An 11,418-nucleotide genomic window follows, 5' to 3' on the forward strand; every position below is an offset into this window, starting at 1 on the left:
AGTGTGTGTGTGTGTGTGTGTGTGTGTGTGTGTAAAAGTGCGGTATATTCTAACGTACTGCTTGACTAAACGTTATATCACAATATTTCTATATTGAGATATTACCCTTTCTAAAAATCAACTTTGGCAATAAAATTTCTAAACTTAATTAATTTAGAAGGTAAAGTAAAACATAATTTTTATGTTTCACCATTAATATGGTTACATATAAAGTAATTATCGTTTTATTATATAAAAAAGAATATTAAAATTCGATTATTCTATGTATGTGCCTAGTAAAGCACAAACGGTATTATCTGAAAAAAGTTGACGGAGAGGAAAGCTGAATAAACAGAAAAATATCTGTACAAAAAAGGTAAATTTGGTTTTCTTAGATTTTTTAAAATTATCATCTAATAAATTATAATCAATGACGTAACGTCTCCAATTATAAAAATAAATAAACTATCGCATTAAAAAAATGAAAAATACTGTTAATATTCTGTTAATGAACCATCTCTGTCATTTTTCTGGCAAGCTTTTCAGTAAAAATACACATTATGTTTTAACTATATAAATCATACGAATTTAATCGCGCTATTTTAAAGATACTCGATATCGAGCACAATTCGTACAAAAGTTTGCGATACATTTGTAGTCGTTTGAAATAGTAGTCGCGGAAATGCTTCAGCTTTCATCGTGGATGGAGTTTATGATCGATCGACATCGAAGTTTACGCTGACGATCTGGTTAACGACTGCCGTTGGCGATGATTACGCCATAACGATTTCGGATCACGTTAAACGATTTAATCGATCGACAACTGCCGGAAGGATCCATCAAGACCAAATAGGTCGTCTTGCGTCTTTGGTTTACCTGGTCGTAAAGCCTCGTTAGTCTTCATAGCTTCCTGCTCCGCGAACCATGGCCCGTATTCCTCTAACTTCTTCATCCACATGTCTGAAAGGTAAAGAAAAAGAAATGATATTAGTCAGAGAAATCGTCTTAAAGATATTTAAAGTGTGATGTTTTTTATATGTGCATATTTTAATAACAAAGATTATTATTATATTTCGCTTTGATATTATATGCCGAATGTCTCGTAAATTTAATAAATTTAATAAAGAAAATTTAATGTTTTTTTTTTCCTCGAAGTACTCAAGAGACTAAAAAAAACTGTGTTTTAAATTAAAAATTAAGTTCTAAAATAAACTCTAAACCCCAAATAAATAGAAATAATGAAATTGACGTGCCATGTATATTCTGGATGGGTCCAGCGTCGCCACCGTATTCGGCCGGCAATATCTCTCGAGGTATGTAATCGTATAGCGTCTTGATATCACTGTGCATGAAGATGCGATTGCGTATCTTTTCCTTCAGGAAAGGTTTGACAAAATTAAGGATTGTGTCTACGAGAGGGCTGATGTTTATCACGTGCACTTCCTTCAGCTTCACCGGATATGCTTCCATCGCGCAGATCAGAAATTTCTTCACTACAGGTGGTGTAAATTTGGCAAAATGTGTGGGCGTCGCGGCGGCGGCGTCGAGAATGTAGACGTCGCCAGCCACACCGTGTTCCTCCTCCTTCAGACGAATGTCGCCAATCATGAACACTATCTTTAATGATAATAATGTCTGTTAGTCTGACGTCATGATACGAAATATTACATAAATCGACGTGAAATAGTTTTTAAAAATCATCCAAATCGATATAGCGAGTCCAATTATAAACACTACAAATATAAAAAGAATTAAGAATGACGTAATAAAATATTATTTATAAACAGCAGAATAAATTTACCGAAATAACACCAAATGTATTTTTTAAGGGATATTAATACGAAAGATTGTGTTGTAAATAAGATTGATCTTTCATTTTTAAACATAACAGAATTTTACTGAAGAAAGGATCCGGTTTTGTTGAAATATCTAAATATTTAGCTACATACAGGTTTGAAAATAATATTTTGAACCATCCAAATAATTATGCAGTCCAACAAAATTATTATCAGAATTGTAACTAAATTTTTAGATACTTCAACAAAACCGTTGCTTTGGTATAGCCAAATGTCTGTATAGTTTTGTCGAAGTAAAATGATCGCAATGAACTTATACCTTCATAGATTCCGGTATATTGGGAGTTGGTACGTCCTTATCGATTCCTCTCATGACGATCACTCTACATCCCTTGTGCGTCAAGCCTGCCAAAGGAGGTAGATGTCTGCAGAAAGGAAACGAAGAGTTAGAGATTGCCGTTTAGTTAGAGGAGCACCGTTTCTTTCCGAATTTCGATTTCTTAAACTACCGCCATATGTATACTGTGTACAATTGCGAGATCCTTACACAAGCTTTATTATTTCTTGCAGCGCCGGCCTTGTGATGTCACGATTGGAGAAAAATTCAGGGACTATTGCGCGCATCGTGAAGTACATATCCAGTTTCCGTTTGCATTTCTCCAAGGAAAACTTGCACCCACGTAGAAACGTCATTATCCTTTGATCATCTAAAAAGAGATAAAATTATATCATAACAACTGTATATCTATTATAATAATTAATCAAAAAAGAATCTATTTAAAGCTTACTTTAGATAATCTGTATAATTTATGTCGGAATTTAAAATACAATAGAATTTTATTCTAAACATTTAAAGAGAATGAATAATGTATTAAAATAAAATGGTATATAAATTAAAATAGAACATATATTAAAATTTTATATAATATATGTAAAAATATGCGGTAAAATTATAAATAAGGATCCTTTCGAGTTCACAAGTAAAATTATAAATAAGATTCTATATAACTAAAACTTTATGCAGACTGTAGATTGCCTTCGCGATTATATAATTTTATATGTCATGTAACATATATCTAACAAAAATTGTATGTACCATCGAACTTAGGTAAATGAGGCTGCTTAGCGAGCCATTCTTTGATCATTTCGAGATCCTTATCGCGCGTTGCTACATTCTCATTCAACTCCACTCGTATCTGCTTCGACATTTCCTCCGTAGGTTGTATCAGCAGCATCTGCAAACACAACAATCGCAATAAGAAAGTAGGAACGTACCTATATGATATCAAATATAGGCAAGCAAATTCGAGGATTTTCTATAATCGTGAATTCTAACAATAAAAAAATATAAATATGTGTCCCCGATTTTCAGGATTAGAAAGCGTAAAATTAAATTACTTGCAAAATAAATCCGACCGATCGTCCCGACCGTACGCATAATGCCTATGACTCCTTTTCGGTTACACGTGTTACGCGCGTAATGTGCACAGGGATTGCACAACCGGTTGAGATACCCATCGTTCTTATGTCAGGAATTAATGCTGACCAAAGCGGCTTGCTCAACGCGGACTTTCTCTAACTCGTCGCGGCTTCGTACGTAGAAGCCGAGAGAATGTTTCTTAATCTTTACCCCTTCTCGTTTCGGGAATGGCAGTATTTCGAAATTCAATTTTTATGACCCATTTAATCGTATGAAAAAATTTATAAAATCATATTCTTGTAATTAATACAGAAAACTATAAGTTTATTCTCCTCGCTACGCAGAGAACAAAATACTTATTAAAAGGGAAAAAAAAAATTTGAAGCTGAAAAAAGACAAAGTGAAAAACAAAAGATTTTTTTAAATTAGAATAGTTATGGCGCAAGCGCTCTTGGTCACCAGATTACTATCGCGATTGTCTTTTCATAAAACACAGGAAAATTAACAAGCATGAAAGTCTGTAAGTATTCAAAAAATTAGTGACAAGCTTAGAACATTATCCAAGCACAGTGACGTTTGCAAAGTGCTAAAAATGCGCTTAAATATATTCTTTTTAGTACTTTGTTAACATTTTATAAACACTGTATGTTACTGTTATCTCAACATCAAAGGATATAATTTAAATACAATAGAAATGAAATTTATAATAATGTCAAATTAGTAGGAAAAAGAAGGAGAGAGAAAAAGAAACAAAGAGAATCTGGTTTTGAATTTTAATTGAACATCAAAGATGTAAAAAAATTTAATAGTAATATATAATTTTAAAGATATAAGAAAATTAATATTTAAGGAAAAAAATGAATTTATAGATTTAAACCTGTTCTCACAAATATAAAAAATTTTTAGTTTTTAACTTTATAAATATTCAATATTCTTATACGGTTATTTGATATACTTATGATATAAAATAAATGTGTCTGCAGTATACAGACGAGTAAAAAATGCAGTATAGACGAGGAAAAAATGTGTAAGATTAAATGAAGACAACTCGGATTCTCAAAGAGAATTGCCTTGTAAAAAAGTTAAAGAAAAGTTCGAAGACTTAAATAAGACATTGCGGATAATAATTATACGGTTTCGCGTTAAATTTGAAATGTACAATCCCTTTTTATTTTTATTATATTTTAATATAAACATTAAGCGCGATATTTAACTCTCTACGGGTCCGGGTAACTTTAAAGTCACATACTAATATATCGATATTTTATTATAATTTATTTAATTTCTTCCCGCTAAGTGACGTATACTTGTTATATATAATATCTTTTTAATAATCAATAACATTCTTGATAGCGATATCAACTTTAACCTGATATCAAAGTAAACCCAAGCAGAACAAGTCACGATAACGTCAAGATGACATTAAAATAAATTGGAAATGATTGAAAAATGACTTTTAATAATTATTTTGGAGTCATTTTGATATCATTTTGATATCACAATAACTTGTTGCTCTGCTTGGGAATGCTTTTGCAAGCAGAACAACAAAATCATTATGATATCAAAATTATGTCAAAATGACTTCAAAATGATTATTAAAAATCATTTTGCAATTATTTCCAATTCATTTTGATGTCATTTTGTCTGCAGATAGACATAATTTGTATTTATATATTGATATTTATCGATTTCACGTTACATAATTTTTGTTATAGTCATGAAAAAAATTCGGCCCATAGAGAATTGAAGCTTCTTTGAAGCATTGAATGTAATTTTATAATATTGTGTAATAATATTAACGCGATATTTAATACGCATGTAAAATGATCTCGACTGAGTGTTTCCCAGATATGTTTCCCAGGTTTTCATATATGTTATAAAAGAAAGCCAAACTTACCTTGACCGATGTGCAACACGATTTGCAGGCACAGATAGACACTCAACGTGCAAACGATCGCGGCAACGATGACTTTCGGATCGTTGCAGAAAGAGAAATGATCGGAGCCACAAACTCGAGAGACGGCAAATGAACAACGGAGTGGGAACGATTACTTCTCGTGCGTGGACCGGTTCTCCTTTATACTATAGGGATGCCCCACTCTTACTTTGCTTGTTACAGTACGTCGCAAAAAGAAAATCTGATTAATTAGCAATTTTTTGGGCAAATTTTACCAACAAATTAGTCGAGCTCTGCTGATTCATGAGAGATATTCAGAAGAAATCCCGTGTATTTCGTAACGTAAAAGAATACATTTTACCACGAACGATACCAGAGACATTAAAGACAGAGCAAAGCAAACATATTGTGCAGCGTCTGTGGGCGTCCCAAAAATAATAGGCTGAAACTGAAGATTTTATAATGAAATATGGAGTTGTTTATTATAAAATTCTATTCAAATTTTAGTGATTTCATACAATGAATTTAACGTAAAGATTTATTTCTGTCTATGAGGAAGAGATTATTAATTAATTTCCGATCTTATTAAAGCGAAATCACGACCCGTCCAAAGTAAGCCAACATTAGCTAATATTACATATACATACACGCATATATATACACATGACATGTATAATTATTCATATGAATGTAGATCAATATTTAGCGAGTGCAGTGCATAAAGTTGACGTACATTGGTCATGGTGTCTGGAGCCAGCTAAAAAAAGCTAATAGAGTATAATTCAAAAGTACATAATAAAAGTACATAATAAAAGTACAGATGAATCACGTTATTTATATGCGAATCGCTTAAAGACACGTTGATCGATTCTCAGAAGAAAGTTTCACATTTTATTGTTTATCAGAGCAAAAAAAAAGATGAATCACGTACGCACCAAAGCGGTCAGGCGCGTTCATCAGGCGAGAATTTTCACGTTATATAAACGTTACAATTTCATGAGTTTCTAAAATCATGGAATTATATTAAAGTTAGCTATCGCCGTTCCTCGCAAATAATTGCGGTAAGTAATTGTGAAATTATTGCGATTGCGTATAATGAGTAAATAAATTCACAGGTATACTCTCCGTGTATATTCTCCGAAATTCACTATTAAGAAACAAGCTAATACTTTTGTCCATCGTCATCCACTACCTCAGAAAGAATATATTTACCAACAATTACTTACAATTATTTACGTACATAAAAAAACTGTTCTTGTATTGACTTAATTAATGTCTTAGAAAAGTGAGATAAAAAATGTCGACAAAGTTCTTTCAAAGTATTCATATAATTGATTGTATTACTGTACACGTGAAAAAGTTAGAAAACGTCATGTTAACGATTATTATCTGCCATTAGAGAACACTCTGTGAATGCATTAGCTACCACTGCTAAGTTAATGTTGGCCTAGCATAATAACTGTACGATTGATATCAACATTACATGCACAATTAGTCATATAAATGCAGGCTATTATTCAGTAAATGTGTCAGCGTGAGAAAAAAGTAATCTCTCTGACAAATCTCAGAAGCTGCTCCAGTTATTTTCTGTGTACAGATTTTATATAAGAAAAAAGGACAAAAGAGAAATGACAAAAATAAAAAATGTTACCTTTTTTTTTTCTTTAACGTAAAGAGAAAAAGAGAGAAGATAAATCATTTAAGAAGTTCAGCTGAAAAGAGCAAGTCTGTATTGAAATATAAACGATATAATGATCAAATCGGAAAAACGATATAATTGCGATACAATCTTCCTCTTTTTGTTACACGCATGTTTTATATAATTCTAATCGCTCTGTGCATATCGTCAGATCAATCTAATTAAATATGTTTTACTACACAATTTATTAGCAATTGTTTTCGTATATTTATAGTCACGTAAGATTTACAAGATAAACGAAATTTTTTTCTTCAAAAAAACTCGAATTATTGATGAACGTGTGATAATGATAATTAACACAAACGAAATCACAAGTTTTTGTTCTTGCGAATAATTAATAATTCGCAAGAATTTATTATTGATTTTCGCACGCTGCTAGTGAAGATAAGAGTGATAATCGTATACTCGATTCTTTATCTTCACTTCAGAGTGCATAGAATCACATACTGACTGACTTACACGGGCTGCACTCATACCTTCGTCTTACTTTCTTTCGAGGATACATACGCCGTTGTTGCACCAGGGCACGATTACGCGAGTGGCGACCGTCATAACCGAAAGATTTCGCGTGTGTATGAAATTACCGGTTGCAATTTCATATACATTCGCGTGCGATTTTGTAATTGACTGGAACTAGCAAGACGTGTTTATACACGTCGGGGTGAACACTTGGCCCCGCAAAATATACGAAACTAGTCAATCCTGCCTTTTTTAAATTGTCATTAGTAGATTAGAGTTTTGCTTTTTTTAGGGTTAGACTTTAACGACATTTACAAATTAGAAATTAATTTTCCTCTGGGAAAAATTCATTTCTGATGCTATCACAGAGCAATTACTCATGTATCGCACAGATACAATTTATTTGTCAAAGTTTATTCGTAGATTTAATTGACATTGTAACAACATAACATCGTAATTTTCTTTTCTTTCGAAAGCCCTATTCATCGAATATTATCTCTTATAATGCTTTTTCAAGAAAATATTATCAAAATTGTTGCTAATTCTCATCTATATATCATTAAAATATAGAGACTAAATAGAAAAAAAGATATAGAAATAAAAACATATAAAGACGGAGTACGAAATATTATGTCTACATTTAAAATGTTATTGCGGCCTTGACGAGGATTCAGGTTATAATACCGAAAACTGTACTGAGATCACATGGTATTGTTTTCAATGAAGCCGAATTCCTTCGTATTTTTTCGAATAGTTTCTTCAGTGGTTACGGAGCTCTAAACAGAAGATATAAAACAGTCATTCTTATATCAAAAAATCAATATACATATTTCTAGATCAGATTATTAAAAATTTGAAGTTAATTCTTATTGAAAGTTTTTGCTATTAACAATTTGTATTAATATTTTAGTTGAATATAATAAAAACGTAAAATTTACACCTACTTTGACGTAGTGCCATTCAGTTTATCCGTTTTCTGTACAAAAATGGAATACAATTAATATATTTTAAATGATTATATTTTATTTAATTAATTTTTTCTTTATTTAATTTTATATTAATTTAATTAATTGCTCTGTATATAACAAAGCATTATTGTTGTTATTTAAATATATGTCAAATACATATTTATACAATTGTGTGCTCTACTTTTATACGATCTGTATTTTTTAGATTAAGACGTAAAATAATTTATACATTTATTGAATATATAAACATTGAATGTATATTTATTGAATTTATAAACAATAATATTAAAGTGAACTTGCGACACAGATAAACAAGCATTATCATTATTTATTATTAAGTCATGATTGGTTCACCTTACCAGTTTTTCAATGTTCATGTTTCTAACAACTCGCTTTTCCGCTGGCAATTCTTGCGAAATGATTCCAGTTGACAAACGTAACTCAATCGGAACATCACGTGTTTGTCGATTCATACATTCGGTATTATAACAATCGTTTGTAATTATAGCTTTTTTTATTAGAATTGGTAGCTCATTAATAACTCTTGCTTCATGAAAAATTTGACAATTCGGTCCTTGTGCAGCAAATGGAACGGGTATTTGGCCTCCAACACAGATTTGCGTTATGATCAAAAGAGTGTTCTTCAGAGAAGTCTTCATTGATTTAAGAAAACATTATAAGCTTATTAATATTTACAAGAACGAATAATTATTTTTTATATTCTTATTTCTTATTATTTATATATTTCTGATTTCGGCGTTTAATTAAAATTTAACGAAAATATTCAAGTAAAAAAAATCTACTAAACTATATTTTATATTTTTCTGAATTATTTGCGATTCAAATCTGATGGTTTTATTGACACTGAAGCAATGATTACTTCGCGTTGAAAGAGATCAACAGCGGCGGCTCCCTCACTTCTCGGCACGACGGCGACTAACATGTAACCTTTATCGTTTGAAATAGATTTCAGCTCTCTGATGGTTTTCTCGATTAAATTAATCGGAGTCGATTGAAGAAAGGACTGTTTGCGCGATGAAAATTCATTCTTGGACACGCCATCGTTCTTGTGCAATGATTCAAGTAGAGAACGAAAAAAAGCCATTCTTATTTTGGACAATATATCAAAAATATCCCATGTGGTATCGTAATTCAAATCTCCTATAAATAAAAAATTTGTTTCTTTTTTATCTTTTCCTTTATTTTATTATAAGCTAATTAAAGATTATATTTTACTTCAAAATGACTAAAATCTCAACTTGTTATATTTTGTACATATATATCTATTTTTACTCACACTTAGGATTAAAATGATCAAAATCTAATTTAATATATCATCCAAGATATTATTTTATATCTTATATTTATTATCTTATTTTATATCTTATATTTTATATCTCGTATTTGGAATGATCCTTAAAATTATCAGAATTTCATGTTTCATGTTTGTTTTTTACTGTCTTTTATCTTATTCTTCTTAATCTTTAGTTAATGTTATCTGTTGTGAATCTTTTCATCTTTATTAAAATATTCATATGAAATATTTTTCTTTAATTACATTCACTTCTGACTTACCGTCTGTCTTTGAATCTTTCGTAATCGAAGGGGAAACGGAACTCGTCCGGTCGCTAAGATCGATTACTTGCCAACCGTCGTTGGAATCGCGTTTGTTTTTACGCAATTCTAACTTTGCATTACTCTTATTGGAGCTAGACTCGTATTTAGGAAAAAATGGGATCGAGAAGTTGCTGCTGGAAACTGCACCTGTTCCATAAAATCAAATTAAATTAGTAATTAATATAAGGAATGTTGGAAGAATACATTATGATATTTTTATATTATATATAATATTTTTTAATATTCTCTCGTGTTAATATTTTTAAAGATTTCAACACATGAACTTGCAATCATTTAATAAATGCATTTTTTTTCTTTTTTTAAACCTGTTGTCATTCCTCTCGTGTGTGCCGCCCAGGATAACAACTCTTCGATATTTGAGAGAAGGATATGCTCGCAATTGCAACCTTTTTCCTTCTTTTTAGAAGTAGACGCGTTGCCCATAGAGAAATTAGCATTCTCGATCTTGTCATGGCAATTCTACGATATAAATTTTATCTAACACAACTCGAATTTAAACTATCCAATGTAAATAAGCTTAAAAAAGATTGTATTATATATACATAGTAAAGATTGTATATACAAAATAAAATTGTAAAAACTGAATTCTACAGCTCTTTCTCTAAATTTAACATATTTAAAAACTCGCCACTTCCTCATAGTATCACATTTTTATCAAACTATTAATTATTTTGTAATATTATATTTAATAAAAATACTTAAAAATATATATATTTTTTCGTAAGAACGTGAGTTTATTTTGTACTTATTATTGAATGTAGAAAAGAGATCAAATAATGAAAGAAAGAGACTTAAATAATGAAAGAAAAATTTGTTCTATAGGATGTTCAATTTTCTATCAAATTATCCAATATAGAAATGATTAATGTAATTATAGGAAAGTACTTGAAGAACTCCTTCAATCGCGAAGGGCAGTCTTTCTTTATAATCTTTCCACGAATTCTCTTCCTTTTTCTCATGGTCTCTTTCATCGATCAAGAGCAAAATGATATTTCGAGGAGTAATAACAGCATTAACGTTTTCTTCAGAAGAATCAGAAGCGTCGTTCCTCATTGCCGATGCTATTTCGTTGATAGGTTTCATCTCGATGAGTTTCATCTTGACTTTCTCAGTTGTTGATTTCTTCTCGCGCGTCTGATTTTCTAACATATTTTCTGATATTTTCGTATCTTCAGTTTGCAAGATCCTGTTCGTATCAGTTACCTGCATCTCTTTCACTGCAGAGTCGACAAACACTCTTTGATAAGTGTCCAAGGACGGTGCCGTGTCCCATGCAGACGGTACAAACACTACTATTGAGTTGTAACATATATTATTAGTCAATATGTATAATAAATGTTCTTAGAAAAGCGTATTTAAATAATTTACGCATTGCTGCATATTTTTTAAAACAAAGAAATATCACGATAGGTGCGTATCTTTAAAATAGCCTTGAAGAACAGTGATAAAAGTCGAAAATCAAATAAATATTTATGATTACACGTCACTATTTAATTATTATAGATTTTAATAAAATTCGTAGTTTATACCAACATCATTAATGATTAATTATTGACATAAAA

At 30.7% G+C, this 11,418-nt stretch overlaps 1 protein-coding gene across 2 annotated transcripts in view; it reads right to left on the bottom strand.

Moving 5' to 3' along the window:
* Positions 1-421: 421 nt before the first annotated feature.
* LOC108751620 (alpha-tocopherol transfer protein-like) overlaps positions 422-11,418 on the bottom strand; it is an 11,844-nt gene continuing 847 nt past the window's right edge. Inside the window, exons 2-11 of one of the 2 annotated variants that reach the window (XM_018491896.1) lie at positions 10,742-11,148; positions 10,162-10,315; positions 9,794-9,982; positions 9,099-9,379; positions 8,578-8,871; positions 2,872-3,010; positions 2,323-2,482; positions 2,095-2,200; positions 1,233-1,596; positions 428-939 (exon numbers count right to left, since the gene is read on the bottom strand). In XM_018491896.1, coding sequence (XP_018347398.1) covers positions 788-939; positions 1,233-1,596; positions 2,095-2,200; positions 2,323-2,482; positions 2,872-3,010; positions 8,578-8,871; positions 9,099-9,379; positions 9,794-9,982; positions 10,162-10,315; positions 10,742-11,148 — 2,246 coding nt within the window. In that variant the 3' untranslated portion in view covers positions 428-787. Of the gene's footprint in view, positions 940-1,232; positions 1,597-2,094; positions 2,201-2,322; positions 2,483-2,871; positions 3,011-5,092; positions 5,108-8,577; positions 8,872-9,098; positions 9,380-9,793; positions 9,983-10,161; positions 10,316-10,741; positions 11,149-11,418 lie in introns of those variants that run through there. The other variant, XM_018491895.1, reaches the window with a different exon arrangement.

Source organism: Trachymyrmex septentrionalis, unplaced genomic scaffold (assembly GCF_001594115.1).
Source record: "Trachymyrmex septentrionalis isolate Tsep2-gDNA-1 unplaced genomic scaffold, Tsep1.0 scaffold50, whole genome shotgun sequence".
Classification (NCBI taxonomy): Eukaryota; Metazoa; Arthropoda; class Insecta; order Hymenoptera; family Formicidae; genus Trachymyrmex; species Trachymyrmex septentrionalis.